At 35.4% G+C, this 21,671-nt stretch overlaps 1 protein-coding gene across 2 annotated transcripts in view; it reads right to left on the bottom strand.

Moving 5' to 3' along the window:
• The window catches only part of exp (expansion), a 165,718-nt gene that overhangs the window by 11,050 nt on the left and 132,997 nt on the right, over window positions 1-21,671 (bottom strand). For both annotated transcript variants that reach the window (XM_015508112.2, XM_015508113.2), the window contains exons 4-8: window positions 15,284-15,356; window positions 15,032-15,196; window positions 9,810-10,008; window positions 4,741-4,940; window positions 3,555-3,663 (exon numbers count right to left, since the gene is read on the bottom strand). In XM_015508112.2, coding sequence (XP_015363598.1) covers window positions 3,555-3,663; window positions 4,741-4,940; window positions 9,810-10,008; window positions 15,032-15,196; window positions 15,284-15,356 — 746 coding nt within the window. The remainder of the gene's footprint in view (window positions 1-3,554; window positions 3,664-4,740; window positions 4,941-9,809; window positions 10,009-15,031; window positions 15,197-15,283; window positions 15,357-21,671) is intronic.

The following is a 21,671-nucleotide window of genomic DNA, read 5'->3' as shown; positions in this document are numbered from 1 at the left end:
CGGTATTCCATATTTTATTGTACAGGTGGAGGAGGAACTGTATTGCTGATGCAGGTAGGTTGTGTAAGAAGCTGTATGGGATTTCATCAGGTCCGGGAGAGAGGCTAGAGCATTTGGAAAGGGCCCAGTTTAGCTCCTTAGCGCTAATGGGGATGTTTAGATGGTGTTGATCCTGGTTTAATGGGCTGTAGTTGGGTTGGAGCAAATGCTGTCTACTGGTCAGGTTATTATTAAGAAATGATTCATTATAGTTGTTATCAGAACTGTTCAAATAGAAATGGTTACCGAGAAGATTAGCAACCTCGATTGGATCGGTGAGGAGAATGTTGTCATTTAATATGAGAGTCTGTTTTTCTTTGCTGTTGCCACGTAAAGATCTGATTTTGCTCCATACAGAGCTGGGGTCGCTTTTGGGGCCTATGGTAGAAGTGAAGTTCTTCCAAGAGGATGCTTTACTGCGTTTTACGAGGAATTTTGTTTTTGCACGAAGTTCTTTTAGGCGTATGTGGTCCTCGATTTTTCCCGTTTTTTGGAACCGTTTTAATGCGATATTCTTTTCCTTAATAGATAGCTTGATTTGGGGGTTCCACCAAGGAACTTTAGGATTGTTTAGAGTGCCATTTGTTTTTCCAATTGATATGTTTGCTGCATTAGTTATAGAATTGGTTATGTGGGCAACGTCATTTTCGGTCGGACCATCTGTAGGAGGAGGGTTTGTGTTTACGTAGGCTTCGACTAGTTGGGAGAAAAGATTCCAGTTGGGATTTTTGAGTTTCCATTTGTTGGGAGATGTAGGCGAAGTTGCTTTGCTAGTAAGAAGCTCGATCTTGATTGGGATGTGATCACTGTCGTATATTTCGGGTAGAGTTGACCATGAAGTGCGTTGGGCAAGGTTTGAGCTGCATAATGATAGGTCAATCGCTGAGAATTTTCCGTTCGAGGGATTGAGTCGTGTGGGTTCACCGCTATTAAGTAGTATTATGTTGTCAGTCTCGAGGACTTTTTCGATTTGTTTTCCTCGGTCGTCGGTTTTGTCCGATCCCCAGCTTAAGCCGTGACTGTTGAAATCTCCCAGGAGGAGAAAGGGGGGTGGAAGTTGTTGTATTATGTTCACAATATCAGTGGATTTAAATAGTTTTTGGTTCGGTATATAAATATTGCAAATGGTTATGCTAGACTCGAGCTGGATGGATGCTGCCACCACTTCCAGAGGAGATTGGATCTGGATTTGGGAACTTGGATAGTCAGATCTGACCAGTATCGCTACTCCTCCGCTAGCTCGGTTGCAGGCTGTTCTGTTGGTTGAGAAGATGTTGAAGTTTTTGATGGGCGGGGTGAAGGTATTGTTGAGGTTGGTTTCTTGTAAACATATGATGATTGGGTCGTGTTGTTGATTTATTAGTTTAATATCATTAAGTTTTTTGGCAAGGCCGTTAATATTCCACTGTATTACATTTATGCTCATTATATATGTTATATTGTTTGTTATTTATAATTGATTTTGTGTGGGGTCTGTTGGTTCTTCGGGTATTAATTGGAATAATAAATTGCGAAATTTAGTTAGTTTAGTTTTCATTCTGGAGTTTTTTATCATGACGTAGGTTTCTTCGATTATTGCCATTAGTGTACGTAATTCGATGTTAGCTTCTTCGCATAGGGAGCGTATATTCATGGACTTATTTGAAGAGCATTCAACCAGGTACTTGAATTGGGTGTATGTTATTGGTAGGGGATTGTCGTCATGGAATAATTTCTGGGCCGGAATGAGGGGGTCATCGGGGGTGTCGTCGTCAGTGATTGATGAAGAATTAGACTGAGATCTTATTTTTTGTTTCTTTTGTTTTTGAACTGGTTGCTGGGCTACTTTTAAAAGGGGGGTTGAGGGGGGGGACATTAGGGATGAGGTGTCAGATATGGGTCTTTTGTTTTGAGTATTGGTCTGCATAGTTAGAGGTATTTGTTCGGTATTAGGCGGAGCTTGGGAAGACGATATGATGTGTTGTTCGTGAGTATCTGATTCCTTGTTTTCCGTATTGATTTGGGCGGGTGGTATTGGGGGTATATGTTCTTCATTGGTGTTCAGATTGGTGTGTTGAACATCGTGTTGGGAAGTTTGGCTTTCTGCTTGGTCAGGATCGATGAAGGGTGGTGTCAGATCGCTTGTTGGAGTGTCTATAACAGTATTTTTGGCAAATGTTGTAGGAGGAGAAGGTGTTTCGGAGATAGTAGAGACATTCTTTTTGCAGGTCTGAGCTGTGTGACCCGTTGTCTTACATGTGTAACAAGTAATCGTGTCATCCGTGAAAAAAATTCTGAACTGAGACTGATTATGGTTTAAGATCAGCGACCCGGGGAGTTTTATCGTGTCTTCGTGCTTGATATATATTTGTCTACGGAAACTTAGAATGTGTTCGTAGCCATCTAGGTTAATTCCAGCTTTAAGGAAGTTTATTTGTGATGTAGGTGATATACCCAGATTGTTTAGGGAGTGGAGTATTACGTGATTGGGTATGGACGGGCATACGTTAGAAATTACTATACGCTTAGCTGGGTTTAGTAGTCGTCGTATTTGTATTTCTTGACCGTTTATAATTATTATTTGTGTTTTAGACAGAAGGGATTCGAGAATTTCTTTACTGGATAGAAATATGCAAAATCTATTGTTGGAAATTCTGGAGACGAATAGTATATTTCTAGGTTGAACAATATGTCCAATGGCTAAAATATAATCTTTTTGTGGAACTCCGTCGATTGAATTGAATACTATCGCTTGTTCTCTGTTAGGAGTGGTCTCCTTTGCTGTGATGCTAGCGAAGTTATTGTGATTATCTGTATTATTTATATTGTTGCTGGTAATCTGACTGGTGTAATTAACGTTATCGGCGTTAGTTGCGGTCGTGGTAGTGATGACTGGGGGAAGAGGAGGGCTGACGGCGGTGTTCTTTTCGATAACGGTCCGTTGCGATATTAAGTTGCGCGTATTTAATTGGTGTGTTTTGGTTGAAGGTAATGTGAAATTTTTGGTATTGGTAGCAGGTGAATTTGTGGTTGTTTTTTTGGGAGAGCGTAGGGTGTTTGCTCTGTTGAGGTTTGATGGGGGGGGCATTTTGCCCGATGTGTTTCTGTTCATTTCGAAATTGCCAAAGATAGTTGGGTGTATAATTATATAATAATCATATTACCTGATATCGATGCAATGAAATGTGACTGGGGTTTTGCTATCGAAGCTATAAAAGCGCACTCGCGGTAAGATAACACACGTGTTGCTCTGTCGAGTGAGGAACACGTACTGACTAAATTTATTATTATACCTATATTATAGTATTAATATAATATTACAATAACAATATACGAGTAGTCTTACCGATCGTATGCCCATGGTGAGCGGAAAAATACGTCTGCGGGCAAACGCTAGCGTACGTATTTATTTTTTTAATGGCAGATAATGCCATTATATTATAATGTTATTTAATATTGGCGCAAGAAGGGACGTCGTCGTCGTATTAAATAATACGTATGACGAAATAAGCGTACGTGTGTATGTATGTATTTACCGTATTTTTTATTGTTGTCCTTGACTTTGTCCTTTCCCCTCGACGAGGTGAACTGCTTCATGGAGCCGACCAATCTGTTTTCTTCTTCTTCGATGTCATCGTAATCGGGCTGCAATTACCAGAAAAAAAATGTAAGTAGTTTAGACTTTTAGAGAAACACTTCCGACAAATCTACACTTGCACGCGAAATCTGGCGAGACGTAAAACTGTCAGAACGTATTATATGCATTTAGCGATATATATACTCGGAAAACGAAAATACCGTATACATCATTAAACGCGTTGACTATATTATATCATATGATTTATCGTTTTACATCGTATGTTATGTATAATATTTTATTATAATCTCACATTTATATCATATATTATATAGCGCTTATACCTACTATCAAATTTGAGTATACCGCCTCAACAGAACATTCAATTCTCACATCGTTGAAATCTTAAATATATTTCAGCTAATGTGGTAAGTGGTATATCTATTATTAATCGAAGGAGATTCATAATATATACCAACTTCGGACTTATAGAAATATATATATATTCAAAACGATCATGGCGCTGTGGAGGTATCTACATAGCACCACAATTGTCTTTGAAATTAAAAGTTTGTTGGTTACTCAGTATTCTTAAAAGTATAATTCTTTAGAAAGGGTATATTATTTTCTACTTACAATTTGGACATATTATGTTGTTTATGTATGTATGTGGTTGAGGGCCCAGTGAACCCAAGTTATGGACTAAACAAATATAGTATATGTGACATCTATGTGCATTCTTTATTATTTTACACATTCTATTACACTAAGACTTCGACTTCAAAGAGCTTCTCAAACCTGACCAGATTTTTTTCTCCAAAATATCACTAAACCATTCCCCATCACCTAACCACCAGCTCAAAAACTGTGATGAAATATTACAATGCTATATAAACTTGATGTTTAAAAATACCTACACAGTACACATCGTGCTAAAATACAGTTGAAAACCCAACACAAAAATATTGATAGAATATTACTATTATTATTACAACGAATAACACGGATAAAAGCGTTTTATTGCTTGTGGATATAATAATCTAAAAATCTGAAAAGCATCACTTATAACGACTTTAGTATTCGTTCAACCGGATTGCAGATACGCGTATTACATGAAAATATTAAGTATTTTGTATTCATTTTACCTTGGGTATTTCGTGCGGGTACGGGTTCGACGGGTCCCTTGGAGGCAGCTTCGGCGGCTTGTCACCACGACGCGCCGCGGTCTGCATCATCAGTTGTTCCCGAGTGGCGGCCACCATGTTTGCTCCCGCTATGCTGTACGGGTCCTCATCTGGAATCGGGATCCTTGGCCGATTCTTGATGTCCACGGTAGTGCGTTTCACTGCGTAAACAACAATGAACACAACGATTAAAAACTATCGGATGACACAAAATTATAATAATACGTAATGCAGTTATGTGATATAGGTTTTATTTACCATAAAAATAGCAACTAATAATAAAATCCATTGAACAATGAGACAACTCAAAATCATGGGGAGTGAGATACCCCAAAATGATAAATCACTAGCAATAATTTGAATATTTCAATGATTTCATTTCGAGAAGTGGGGTAGTAATAATATTATATGTATAGATAACGTTCCTCCCTCGTTCTAGCGTTTAACGTTGTGTTCTCTTCCACGATTTATAAAATAAAAACCTATTCGTTGTGCAGAATTGAGACTAACACTGCAGGAGTACCCCATATACCTATATTATATATTATAATATTAACCAAACTCTCCGAGTGTGTTTATCTTAACCTCGTGACGTTCTAAATACGAAATACGATTATATCTTATATCATATTGTTTTATTCCGTATACGAACATTGTACGATCGATTTACTCTATAAAATAATAATATAATATAGCAGACACCGATGCAGCCTGAGTACATGCTATTATTATTATTATTATTATTACGCGGTGTCCGGTTAGACTTGACCGTTTTGAACCATAAACCGATGGAAATCGACACCGAGTTACAATAATAGATATATGCACATAACAAACGAACGCGTATCCCTTTTTAAGAGTGTTTTAACCCCGGGTCCGCATTCCCGTCGGCAACCCGATTTTCCCCTCCTGCCACCGCGATAACCACAACACAAACACACATAATATATGATATAATTTCATTGAGTGTGTGTTTGTGTGTGCGTTTCTCTCTCTTTCTCTTTCTCTCTCCATCTCAACTCTATCTCTTAGCTTGACTCTTTGTCCGCGTGTCTCATTCGACCAAGAGGAATAATAATAAAATAAGTCATGACTGCGATACTCATCATCATCTGCAGTGGTTAACGGTTGTGCTATTTACATGTGTATTATCATTTATAGTATATGTTATACTCTTAAGTGGTGCGCCATCGACAACGGGACACTGCACCGAAACGGATTAATCACGGCGACGACGGACGGACGGACGGACTGTGCGCCAATTAAAAGTTCACTGCCGCCGAGAAAAAAAAATGGCAAAAACTGCACTTGACGAGATATCGCAAGCGCGGACACGACGACGACGACGACGACGTAATAATAATATATTACACGAACGACGAGCGATCGGGCTCAGTCGACCACCCACGCCGAGCGGGACATGATCTATACAAATATAGGACGATGTTTTCCCCTCTGCCGCGAACAATCGGATAGCGTACCGAGCAAAGTCGTGTGGAATATCCATCCGCTTACCCGCTCGAAAAATTCCCTTGATCTCGGGTGCAGCAGAGTATATTACAAAATTTTTGACTTTTTTGAAAAAACGCATTCAATATTCTATCGTCACATTATAATACGATAATATTATAGGTAGGTACTTCAGGAGTGCGGTTCCCATTCGGAAATCGATGGATCCGTGAAACATTTTTATTTCTTGTCACTTAAAAGTAAAAACAATAATGCGCACTTTCGGTATTTGATGGAGCGAAATGATAATATTAAAGTAACGAAACAGAAATCTTGACACAATTATATCTATACTATATAATTTGCGAACAAGTATAATAATCCCAAAGACCGGAAAAAAGTTTATGGATATGTTTTTGTGTCAAAAAAGTAACTCACAACTCTCATATATGTTAAATGTACACTATATATATATGTAAATACGCATGTATAAACTTTAAAACTTATAAACGTACGACATGAGTATATAACGCGTAAACTTCTCGAGACCTGTTGCTGCAGCAGGTAACACTATAATAATATATATATAATACACCGATGACCGACCGCAAAACTACATTCCCGTTCGATCGTTAAACTAACGTATACTGTATAACGTTATATAACACAACGATTGAACTCTTCATTATTTTATCATCGATTAAACGGTATAATAATGAAACTTACTTAATATATATAAGTATATGTATATTGTATATATGAAACCACGACAGTAATAATTGTGAACCGAAACTCGGCGCACAAAATCCAACGTTATAGTTTTATTTTCTTTCGTTATAATAATATAATATAGAGGTATAGTGGTACATATTTATAATATTTCCTAACCTCGAGAGATCGCATCTACGAGGTCTAATGAATAAGTATAATATTTAATAGTAGGTATCATGTCGATCGTGATGACATTTTTGTCCGAATTAAGGAACTCGATGAAAATAATAAAAACCGTTTTGCCATCGATCCGTGAACTCGCGAAACATACGATGTATAAACGTTACATTTAATCGGTCGAGGCTACGCACAAACATTCGAAAATTTAACGATAATTTAAAAAAGCCCCGAGACGTACATAATATAAAATTATTATACGATACGATTTATTACCGTGTATGGCGCGTGCAGTCACGAATTTAGAAGAATTGAATAACGCGCACTGATGCAGCGAGTGGGCGCCGAACACGCACAACTATATAATATAGTGTAATAATAATATAATTATGTTTTATATATATATATTTGATAACCCTATTCAAAATGGATAGCTTGTTGTATACACTTTCAAAGGGAGCTAAAATCTACATAGGTACCTATTTAATAGGATTTTAAAATAAAAAAAAAGAACCTTCGCATCCCTATATAAGCTATAGAACACGTATTCATTTCTCCCTCTCTCTCTCCTTCGGTTTTCGACTACGTGATGTTAATTTAAAATGTTAAAACCTAATTTTTTTAATAATCTTAGGTAACATAACATCGTAAGAACTCGAAACTCGAAAAGATCTCACACATCCATTACGAATAGCTGTCATCTAAAATGTGTTGGTAATATCTTCAATAAAGGTATATAAGTATAAATGTTATTATAGAGAGTATTACAGTTTAAATTTAAAGCTGTAAACGATTTTATATATAAACGAAAATGGCATCAAGTATTCGCCATCTAATATTGCTTATATACCATCGACATAGCCTAAACACGTTGTCGTTTCGGGTAAAGATAACTGCACGGGATGATTGCAAAAACTCGATATACGAGTGTTCCTTTTACGTATCTATAATATATAATACACATATTATATCACATTATTATAAAAGGTATAAGATTGTGCAACGATTATCACAAGTCCATCGATATTGTCATGCGGAGATATATATATAATACACGCGCTTGTGTAGTGTATTTGCGCGCCAAATGCAATGATGAACTTTGATACGATTTTCTCGAATCATTTCGGTTCAGCGACCCGAATCGCTACAGATAAATGTATTGATATAAATTATAATATATAATGGCAATAATACACCGGAGGACCGTCGAACGAATCAAACCGCGGTGGGAACCCGAGCCTCCGGGGCTGTATAGGACTAATCAAATCGCGGTCCTGTGACCAATCAAAAGAAATCGGGACCGCGTGTCCATTGTTTGCGACTATTATTGCCTGTCTGCGGGCGCGCACATTCATTTCACGCATCGCGCTACTGTAGGTGTTATCTATACCTACTGCAGTATCCGCGGCCTTTTTGATTTTATTTTATTTTTTTGCCAAGTCAATGGCGAGTACGTGCGCGTATAATTAATAGATACGTCGTTATAAGTGTTATACCACAAGTATATATGATGATTTAGTTAACGACAATGACTGGGAACGAACGCCCTTGGGTATTAGCCAGGAAATTTAGTCGAAGCTCGAAATTAGCTGCTGATGTAAGGGCGGATATTTTAATAACAAAAAAAAATTTCTCATGTGTTAGAAATGTCGTGTCAGTGGTATAAATCCTAAGTTTAGTGGTTAAGGATAACAAAAACGTCGTTAAGTTGAAACCATACAATTCCAATTAGAAAACTATATAACGCTGCTGATGGGGCTTGAACAAAGGGATATATTTATTCGGTTAGTCTCATATATATGTCCATGTGGATTCCACAATATTATCAATAACTTCTGCTCCTCTAGTTACTAATAACTATTCAATAATCTACAATCTACAAAATATTCTATATTTTTAATTCGTTTTTCCACCTAAGATCGTATGAAACAACAACTTGATTCTTAAATGGCTATGACAAATCATGAGAACGCCTAACACCAACAACCTAATCGAATTTCATAATTCTTATTATTTTGAAAAATCGCTAAATGTTTTATCCGGGTAATGTAATATTTTTCAACATTTAAGCCTTTGACAGTAATATATATATATACACATCTCCAAAAACTCATAGATATCAATGTAATATTATAATATACAAATTACATTTGTATAATATTATATATAGTAATAATTGTTAACGCGTGTGCCGTGTATTACCGGTACCGTACTCGTGACATTTTCCGGAGACTTAAACGAATGTCAACGCATTGCAAAACAGAAAAATTCTGTGAGTACTTAATATATCAATCTTATTATCGAGTACGGTGTGTTGAAATTCGATTGTTTAATATTTATTGCAAGTATCCGTAGTAATAATACGTGGTTAAAGACTCCATTTAATAAAATTATCTCTTGTTGATATCAAAAACGATAATATAATAATGATACCCCTACTGCAGTGAGAATGGTTAATATAGTAATTAGAATAAAAATAAAAAAACTAATAAAATAATATTTTAAAACAATGGCATTCCCCTCCCTTCAGCCCTCATACTCTATACATATATACCTAAACGCACTAACAAATGAAAATTGAAAGTGGACAGTAAACACAGGTCAACACCATAGTTACAAATTAATTATAATCATCACCCAACATTGGGTGATGCTTGAGTGAGAAAAACATATTTCGACGAAAAAGCACTTACTTGGTGGCAATTTTGACTTGAGCATATCCATGGCTACGACGTTTATGATTAATACCCATATAGGACTGTCCAACATGTCCTGTTCGTTTTTGACAAAGCTTATAGCACTCAAACACTGACATTCCAGACGCCTGCGGTCAGGGTACGCTCTGCGTAATTCTCTGGACACGTTCTGTTGGAATTTTTTCATGTCAAATAACTGAAATAGAAAAAAAACAAATGATCGTTATTTTTATTAACACCCGGAGATCAAAAGAATTATAAATTATTCGCTGCGGAGAGAAGTTTTATAGAAATTTTGGAAATCGCATAATACTATATATCATATTGTTTGCACACCAATTATGGAAAATATTTCAAAATAATTTCAGTTAGTATTATACCCATAATGTTTTTCACACACTGACAGTAATGTCAAATATAGTTTGTTATTACACGTTTTACGCTAACGATTTCTTATGCTATAATAATGTAGTCGATCTAGTTTTAAGTGACATATATATTTCTCTTTTGTCGGAAATGAGCAATTATCGGTGAAAAAAACAGCAAATAATAGGTACTTACATTAAAAAAAATATTTTACTCTCGACTAAAATTGGAAACACAATATTGGGAAATTTTTCGACGACCGTCCGTCACAATATTCTATTACGAAAAGCACCAATATTATATTTTATGTATACACAAACGAAACGTGCGGCCCGCACTGTCGGTGTTTCCCGGTCAACTGTCAACCCCCCCCCCCCCCCCCCCAAAAAAAAGTGTGTATGTATATTATAATATTGTACTAAGTATACGATATTGTCCGCTTATACCTATAAGATAAATGCGCCGTCGGCGCGCACATTTCAATGGACACCTTATCTGCAACAGCGGCCCCGCTGCGGAATGCATTTACGACGAAAACAATTGTCGTAAGTACGCTAGAGGTGGTCGAACTAATTACCGGGGCATCGGGAATTACCATTCAATGAACCGCTCTCCTCGGCACGGACAGCGGTGTATATTATTATAGCTATATATATACAATTAATGTATAGCTGCGGTACCTATACATGGTGCAGTATAATAATATATATCGATATATATATAGGTTGGTATACTAGCTGGTATATACAGGTACGACAGACATAAATCAAAAAAAAAAGAAAAAATTTTAAAAACGTCTAGCAGAAGGAAAATTAAAAAAAAGACTATTGTTCGGTCTCTAATTCCCTACCAACCCCCTCCCTCGGGCGCGTCTGTATTTTTTGACCTTCACGCGGAAAAGCTTATCTTGACGGTTGGAAATAAAACGGAGGGAAAAAACGTATCCGCGTCAAACCATAACGATACCTATCTCTAATTACGCGTTTGTTCGATCGTATATATCAATATAATATATATACATAAATATTTTGTATAAACGCGTTGATAATACATTTTATCGAAATATTCTGAGGTGTATATGGTCGGAATGGAAAAGCAAAAACAAAAAAACAAAACAAAGCAAAACTAAACTGCCCCAACAATGACGACGACGACGACGATGACTATTATGACGACCACCTATACGCACTATATTATATGTATATAGTATATACCTAGGTATTTGTGTGGCTTTGTAGATTTATAGATTTTTTTTCGAAAGACGTATATACGTGCGTAACAGAACAGTGTATATGCAGCTGCTTTATAATATGTATGTTCTATATGTATCTATATAGTTATTACAAATGTACAAATAGACTCGTTTTTCCGTGAATCGATGTATCTAATATATTATACCTACTGTATATATAGTTAGTTTGCACGGGGAACCTATATAAAGCGATAAAACGCATACGAAATTGTTTGTGGACCCAGTGATGTGTAACTCACACAGAATTAAAAACAAAGAATTGTATTTACTGAAATAATATTATATTTTCAAATTTTTTTATATTCATAAAAATATCGTGGCGATATAAGCGATTTAAAAACAAGTTATCTTACGAAGTTGATTTTAATAATTGAGAAATAAGAATAATGACGAGTTTAAAATTATTAGCAACGATACCTAATACGTGTAACAAATATAATATTATATTATACATATATATTGTGCAAGTATACGATCACCCCTTTTTTTCATTAATCTCAGCGATTTTGTTTTTTAAAAATTATTTGGTTAATATTTAAAGATACGTAAATAATATGATTTGGATATTATTCACTATCGAAACGGTTATAGGCTCATAGTTGATACCGTCACTGATCGTCATTGATGAATATTATAATTTTTATAAACAATATATTATCAAAAAATCCAATTTTAATATTGTGTCATACTATTAGAATACATTTTTTTTATTTATATATATATATGGGCACAACGATGTAATATATATTGGTTTATTACAATAATATTATGACGATCATGTAGGTATTATTATAATATACACTTTGATCAAGAGGGCCTTGTAAAACGCGTATACAATGTTCCATTGTACAATTCGATATCGGAACCACAGCGATAATAATAATGGTTTCCGTCTGATGAAATCATTTGCATATTATTTTGTTCAAAGTTCACATCCGAATGCGTTTCTGCAATATTACAAACACAGATGCGTCTTATTGTTTCGTTCAGTATATTATAAACAGACATTGTAATACGCATAGAACGGCTTTGATCGTTGATAATATCGAGAAGAATCTAACAACAATATATTATAATATTATATTATACTTACGGGCTACGCTTATTGTATATTCTATGACACTGAAAAATCGGAAAATGGATTATTTTCGATATCGTTTTAATGTGTTATTTATTATTATAAATTATAATCTATGCGTTGATTTCAATTTATTTATACACAACCAAATTGCTCGAAAGAATATTGAAATTGTGTTTTGGTGAGTCTGTATTGGTAATCATTTCCACAGGAAATAATTATATAGATAGTAATATAGTACGTAATTCCAACTACAACGGATACTTATCGGCTTGACCAGACAAATGACACTAGAAACCATCTCCCGTCACAGCCAGTAAATAAATTACTTGATTTAATTGTGAGTTTGTTACAACTCAACCGATATTAACATTTTTATGAACAATAGGTAATTATATTGATTGGAGACTGTGGATAGCAGCTAGGACGGAACACGCATCTTATACGTACAAATTATTCGTTGCAGATATATTATTTTTATTAAATTGATAATGATTTATGCGTCTATGGTAATATTAATATTGCATTTATCTTTATAGGGTAAAGGGTCAAGTATCCACTCTACGGGGGAAGTATAAGCATTCGATGCAGCTAAGGAACCTGGTGCATATACCTTATCCCCCCCCCCACACACAAACATATCTATGCGTTATGTTCTTGTCGTGGTATAGTCGAACACGTAGACACATAATATTATAAGCAATATTAGAAACTATCTATACCTATATCATAATACATAAACTCAACCGTAGTTACACTTGCAATATAATAATAACATTAATATATATAATAGGTATAGGTACACATAAAATATTATTTATCGTCAAGGACTTTGAAAAATATTATTATTCCGAGTTTCAAGCGATGGTTTTAAGGCTTTTAATTGCGTATATAGCAGCGTGTTCGAGCTCAAATTTATTATATCATCATTTTAATGCACTGACCTAACTTAACCTAACCTAACCTACCAAGCACCGCAGGCTGCTGTGCCTTTATAGGATACATACACGACGACGGCTGCAGATATATAGATACTTAAATGTATATGCGATGGAGACATAAAAGTCGGAGCGTTATCTATTCATAAGGAGTTTTTAGTGGGGAGGAAGGTAAGGGGACACGCACCTTGTTTCGTTTGGTCCGGTTAGACTGTGCGGTAGTCGTCGTCTCTTTATGCTACCGCTAACCACCCCACCATACCGCAGCAGACGTAACCGACTTTGTGTCACCGCTTCTGCTGCAGCATCACACGAGCTACTTGTATTCATTATATATGTATGTAATGGTATACACACGCTGGCCTGACCGTAAATAATAATAACAGCAATAATAATAATAATGCGGTAAATGGCAAAGCTGCTACAACAGCAGACATTACAAATGCAGTAGATTTTAAAAAAAATTGTTTTTTTACTGTTTCGATTACATAATGTCTCACCGCCGTTCGTAGGTAAATATTATTGATATAAGAAACCATAAAATAATATTATGTTTTTCTGAGCCCTATATCGCGTATCACATATTCCGACGGGTCTACTGCAATTTTGAGTCCATCATCGTGCAGACTGGCCACAAGAGCCACTCGATTTTTAGACTGTTTATCGAATAGCGATTTTTGATGCACACCACATATACATGCATTATTATAATTTTTATTTATGAACGCGTTATTCGAAAGTCAATTTTAAGGAATGTAATGATATAATGTATTAATCCTCTGAATGTCAATCTGTCCGTTTTTAACGAATCTCAAATTCAATACAGCGTATAATAATAGGCAATTATCAATGTCATCTATTCTATACGTCTCCATCTTCTGTATATAATGCCGTTTAAAACATAAGCAGCAAAACGCAAATTGGATCATTTACTTGTTGAAAAATTCATGAGTTGAACTAATTTATATAATAACTTAACTAGTTAGTATCAGTCATAATATAGTACCTAGTTTTTTCCAGTTAATTTGAACCATTAAGTTATAATCTGAACTGAAGTTAAAACTAATCAATAATTATTTTTTTTAAACTGCGAGTTGTACGTATATACAATAATTATATATATATATGATGTCATAATTGAGTAAGACTTTAGTTAAACAATTTAGTTAACACAAACGACAACGTTTATAGCGATAGTGTCCAAAAAGACGGAAGATGAGGAAATAAGAGTGTTGTCCCACACTGTGCCTCCACGACCAAAGGCTAGTCCTCCCCCTGCATTGATTTAATTTTAAAATATTTACACAACTTTTAGATTTATTGTAGAGAGTTTTAACTTTTTATGTATTTAATTGTTATTATTTTTCGTGTATTTATTTTTTGATTTCCATTATGGCAATAACATAACGTTGATAAAATGAACAAAACATTTTTGTATGATTAGAAGATTGTATTGTGCTTGATTTGCGCGCTTCGTGGCTGTGGTACGTTGTGATAAAATAAAAATAACTAACTACTATCGCATTATATACGTCATACACGCGATAAATAATATATGAATTAATATACATTGTAATACACTAACCTTAACCGGTTTATCGTTTTCCAGACAGTAGTTGGGTAATTTGAGCACGTCCGCCCCGATGCTGGTCTCTTCACCAGCGTTCGATATGCTCTTTACGTATACGTTCTTTCCGGACAGCCTTTTCACGAGAATGTTTCCTTGATCGTCCATCTTCACTTTGACACCCTGAGCGAAATACGTGACGACGGTTAATGCGATTATTTAATAATAAATTATATTGTTCCGTATATGTTTGTTTTTTTTTATACTCACGAGGCCCACTTGTTTTTTCACTTCTTCGGTCTTTGGATCCCGCATTGGGTTGTCGAAGCCGTTCACGCCAATCCTGAAACACAAATGTAATTATTATTGTTAGTAATAATATTTAGTATCCAATGGTTAAATGCGTGCCTATATCTCAGTATTTGTTTTGTTTTTTTTTTTTAAATTTATTATACCTCAAATCGACTACTACCTAATCAACATTGACAATTTTATTTTTTGAGCTAAGCTTCACAAAATTAGCAAAATAAAGGTAAGCATAAGAATGTGATGTACAACAGTATATAATATCCACATGGCCAAAACAACTAGATAAAATCTGGTGGTGTTTTATTCGGAATTCAGATGTTGCCAAAAATTATTTCATTTGAGTAAAGTTGCGCATGATTTGTAACGCAGTTATGCACTTTTACATACTATAAACATGACCTGGTATTTCAGGTTGTAAAATAAGTAGTTGTAAATTAGGTTGGGGAGGTATAACCTATATTTGTGGCGTTCCTTGGCGATCTCCACGATACTAAATGCGAGTACCTAAGTAGTAAGCTTAAGAATTAAGTTATGCACAACTTGGACAAGTGTAGAAATATAAAACACCACTGTTTGCATAAAATATAGACGATAAGACCTCGGAAGGCGACGACTATAAATATTTCACAATGTCGTTAGCAGTGGACTGTTGGTGCGTATGTATTACATATTTACATAATATCATATTGGTATATAATAATACACGACGACGAGAACCATCGCACAAAACAACGTGTGATCCTACGTTTGTATATGTTATACTATAGTATATGAATACCTTAAATACCTATTTATATATAATACGTTATTATGAATCGAAACTCGCGATCTCTAATAATAAGGAATAATGTGGGTAATGTGGCGAAGCTTCCGGACTTGATGTCGATCCGAACCGCGTTTGAAAATTATTGAAATAAATATAGTTGCGTGCCTATAAAATACACACACCGCGAACGCTACGATTTTTTGCTTGTCATCGTGTAGTGCCGATAACGACAAGTGTCCACTTTGGTCCAAAATAACATTATATATTAAATTCGGACAAGGACACTAGGTAAAATCATTACGTTAAAATAGCATCATAATACATAATACAAGAACAAGAAATGTAATAAAAAAAAAAAAAAAAAAAGATATAATTATTGATATGATTAATCGTGTCAATATAATATAATAATAATTAATGATTTTACAATGTCAGTATAATACTTAAATATATAGCATCATAAAAATATTATAAGGGCGTTTCAGGAAGCGCGAACGAGCTGACTACATGTCGAAGAGATTTTAATTGGCTTTGCAGATCAAACGGACGCGCTTGTTCCAGCAATGTTATAATACTATTATTATTATATTATACACAGCGAGACTGTTATTTTGTATTGTCCATATCATTATATTATATACACCGTCGATACCATATTGTTGACATGAATTTCAGAAGAAATAATGCAAAAATAATACTCGTAATAATTCAAAAGAGCTGAAAATTAATTTTTACACACCCACCGACATTACTGTTATATTATATAGTATTATCATACATATATGTATTATGTACTTGTGGTGTTATTATTTGTCGTTGTCGGCCCACACGCGTGTCCGAGCACAAAAATGCGTAATCATTGCCGGTAATGTTATTATTATTATTAGGTACTTTATTGTTATGTGTCGAAGGACTGCTCCCGGTTATTGAATTTATTTCGCTTCGATCGAATAATATTATATTATTATAGTTTTATACAATCGTGATAGTAAGCTAACAATATAAGAGTGCCGATCGCTAAAATCGACTAGCTCGCGTTCTATTTTTTATCGCTTTTCGCGCAGTTAGTTTTAGGTTTTCGTAGGTGCACATTATACGACATTAATTTTCTATCAGGTTAAACAGCAGGGACGAGGAGGAAGTTTTCAGTGAAAATAAAGTGACCTCGGTCAATTCGAACAGCCAAAATATGGTTTATAATGGTTATGGTATGGTTATAGGCTCGGTCTACTTTATAATAATTATTATTAACAATAATAATAACATAACGCAACAAGGAGTGCTACTGCAACAGGTAGGTACGAAAATAATAACGAATTGTGGCTGGCTGATGGTTTTTGTGCCAAAGTTTCTCAACCGCTAGAACGGTGGCGGTAGCGTTTTTTCTTGCGTCGGCGTCGACCGCGGATCGTTTTTATCACCATTGGTATAGTAGGTATACATTTGCAGTAATAATAATAATAATTAAATACTTTATATAGCGTTGAGCAACGGTTGGGTGATATAGTACATAAACGCCGCCACCTCCACCGCAAGTCTGTCGCGGACTCTAGTCGTCTGGCACACACCCGAATACCACAAAGTATTATAAAAGTGTAGGCAAACACGCTTATTATTGCGACTGCGACGGCCTCTCGGTTTGCACGTCTGTCGCGCCACTCCACTGCACCCCACCCCCACATGCAGACCGGTGGAAAGAATCTATGTGGTGGTATGTGTGTGTGGTGTATTATATTTTTACATGGCTGTATATGTATATATATTTGCAGAGTGCGCGTGAATCTAGAACAACAAGGACGCGAGCTCAGCATTATTATTATGCAACACTGACCCAGTCCGGGCGGGCACTTTCACCGAGCTCGTATTATATTGTATACACCTCCCCGCGGCGCCCAGCCCAGATACCCATTGTTCCGCCACCGCACCACACATATTATTATTATATTATATTATAAACTCTTTCGGTTTTATAATGACAGTGGCGACGATCCAAATACGATTCAAAAATATATATTATATGGTACGATATCATACGGTGAAAACGAAACACCATATTCGCGGACGATCTATGTGATAATGTCATCGAAGGGGGGGCTGAGCTTACCCTGAACTGCCCCCGAAGAAAATACCATATGGCTATACAGGGCCGTGGAAAGAGTTTATCGATTTTTGTCACCCACGCATGCGATCGTTATAATAATACTAATACGGCTGCTGAGTGCAAACGGACGAGAGGTCGTAGCAAATTCGCCAACGCCACAGCTGTTTATTATAATCGATCGATTTTCCGAAATAATACCAAACTCGTTCGTCGTTGAACACGAGCCAGTGCCGCGCGTGTCCATTATATTATACGATCGAGATCATTAATTTATATCGTTATCTCAATTAACCGATTCGATACGTGTAGCATTAATCCTACCGCGACGTTAATTGCACATGCGTGTGTGTCACTTCTGCAGTTTTTTTTTCTATTTTTTCACCACATTGAACCGAAACCGATAAAGCGAAAAACCTCAAGATTTTGAGCCAATACGCTCATTATAATTTTTCATAATATATAAATCCACAAACCACTCTTTAATCTAAATTCCTTTATTTTTCAGGTCTTATTACCACTGTCCTGTATTTTCAATTGACCTTTTTTCCCACACTGTTATTTCTCATATAATAGTATAATTTCGTTGAATTTTTGTTCGTTTTCACGTTGCACACTCAAAAATCTGAGATGCCTAATCCCGTTCAAAGTGAAATCGATTCTTTAAGTTTTCGAAACAAAGTAGAGCGCAAACCACCTGTGTTCCTGTGTTTCCGATAAGAAATTGTATAGTGGTTGACAGTGCCTGATTTAGGGGGGTACCAGGGTGACTAGTTACCCGGCCCCAATTTGGAGTGGCCCCAAAAGTTTTGCTAGTTTTATATATTATTATAATATTAATAAATGTATATGAGGCCTCTTTTTATTTAAATCCCCGGCCCCAAAATTTGTAAATCAGGCTCTGGTGGTTGAGGTGTATTATAAATAAAAACACAGCGCTCGCGCGATATTAAAACAAATGACACCAAACTGTAACATTATTGAATACTGTAATGATATACGAGTGGAAAAATGATTTGAAAAAATGCCGTTGAAATCCTCAAAACTCCCAATTATATTAACGCAAGACGGCGATTAAGGTAATAATTTATATATATAGTATACGTCATATAAGATATACGACCTAACAATAAAATGCATATTGCATGTACAATAATTTCGGGTCACCCGTTCACCACGAGAAACTGCTGCAGCGGTTGCACAATTATACGCGTCATCGTATCTCGTATATTATTCTTGTGTATTATGAACAAGCGCGCGATTAAAGCCAAGTCGAAAAATCTCATTGCCGGGTAAAAGATTAATAACGGGGCGTCGTGAATTGGGGGAGGGGGCGACCTGTGTGCATAAACACACGCACACGCATACATATTATACATTGCACTGAGAGCGAGAGCGATAAAAGCTTTATAAAAATCGTTCAGAAAAAGAAAATTAAAAAAAAAAAAAAAAAAACGTAACAGCAGCTCACAAGTCACAGTGCATAATATTGTATTATAATACAGTCCAGAATCGCGTAATAATTTAATAGCGATTCGTGTTCTCTTTTATTGTTGTGAACCATTCGCTGCTCCCAACTGTATTATAAAAATCTATAACAATATAATACCATTATTACACGAGTACACGTTTAAAAACACATAACGGATCGAATAAATAGAAACGAACTAATCATAATAGCGAATAACAATAATGACAATAACAATAATTAAAATGACAAATCGTAAACATCACGTAATAATCCGATCATATTTAGGTGAAAAAATTTTTGATGAGAAGGGTTAATGTTCGAAAATATTGAGAGGGTTCACTAAGTATCTCTTGTTTCGGGGCTCAATAGATTTTTAATCCGGAATTGATTATATAATATATAGTTTTTATAATCTGACTGCGTATGACGTATGCGAATTGCACAGATGCGATAATAGTGTAGTGGGTAGTACTACACAAGGGCTCATCGTTGCACAACACAAAAAGCTATAGAACTATCGTAAAACAAATACCCGGTAACAACGACGGTAGTTATATGTTCTACACCAACATCATGTTATATATTATTATAGGAGCGAGCACGATTATTGAGCTGAAAAGTCGAGAGCGTACATTATTATAACGAAGTCATAAAATAATATATATATTACGTATGTCATTATCTTTGTGATATTTTTGATAACGAGTACACGTACCTGTGTTAAATTATTATATGGTAAGAGCGGATAGAGTGTTTATATAAACGATAAATCCTTAATGACCGGGTAAGAGCAGATTTCGTTTCTTTTTTGTTGTTGTGTTGATCCAATTACGTGAAATACGTATACTTTTTATAATACGCACCACAAATTATCTAGTGCCGCAGGTTGAAGTCGGCGAACGAAATGATAATATTATTTCTTTTCCCCCATCCCCTCTCCCATGGTCATTCCAAATTTTTGACCGCATATTTGGTGTTGTCCTAAATCGCACGGACCGTTGCAGAAATCAGAGCGAAAAATTTAATCAAGAAAATAATAATTCCATGTGAGTATTGTCTATATTATTATTTATTATACATATATATATATCAATGCAACACCTTCGAGTATAATTATAATATACAGGGTGATTGTTATTTTTTTTTATCCCGAACCTCAATAATATATCTTAAGCCGCGTCCACATATCAGCACGCACAGCACAGGTACAGACCGAGCATGTGTGCTCATGTTGTGTGTTTTACAAATTTGCATGATTTTGACGCACAGCGAACGCGAGCCGAGTCGGTCGTCTCGGCGTGAGCACACATGCTCGATCTGTGCGTGCTCAAGTGTGGACGCAGCTTTATACTCGACCCGGCAACTCGCGTATACACAGACAAAGCATTATAATTCCATAGGATTCTATGATTTTGTAAAAAAAAAACCAACAAGACTGTCATGAGGTTTTAGTTTCACCTTTGACCTATAATGGAGGTATACCTTCTAAAAATGTCTGATGATAGTCCACGATTTGTGCACAAAAAAACAAACGTCCTGTATACAATATAATGTTATAGACGATAAAATATTTAGAGGCAAATATATGTGCGCACCGATGCACTATATAATAACATAATAATAATAATAATAGGGAGATAAGTACGACGGTATATATTTGGTATGTATAAAGTATATGTAATTATAATTATCACGTTTCGAGCTGTTCGACACATTACGTTTTAAGTATCCAACAGGTACGTTGGAATTGGCGTTTTCCTTTTGACGCGGGAAAGTAACGATTTACGGTCGATTTCAAATTTTATATTTATTTTTATAACTTGTATAATATTATCATATTATGATTTTATTATACATACAATGGTTGTTGCTTATTATAATATACGACCACAGTAAACGATAGCAAATGTTATCGAAAAGTCCACATAATAATAATATATAGTCAATAATCATATTATTTTCATGAATTATTTTGTTTGTGAGTAATTTTTGATAGAAAGGAAAAATTTTTAAA

Source organism: Diuraphis noxia, unplaced genomic scaffold (genome assembly GCF_037042655.1).
Source record: "Diuraphis noxia isolate RWA-SAM2 unplaced genomic scaffold, SU_Dnox_SAM2 contig0002, whole genome shotgun sequence".
Lineage (NCBI taxonomy): Eukaryota > Metazoa > Arthropoda > Insecta > Hemiptera > Aphididae > Diuraphis > Diuraphis noxia.
Note: the sequence above shows the minus strand (reverse complement) of the source record. Positions and strands in the feature narration are given on the sequence as shown.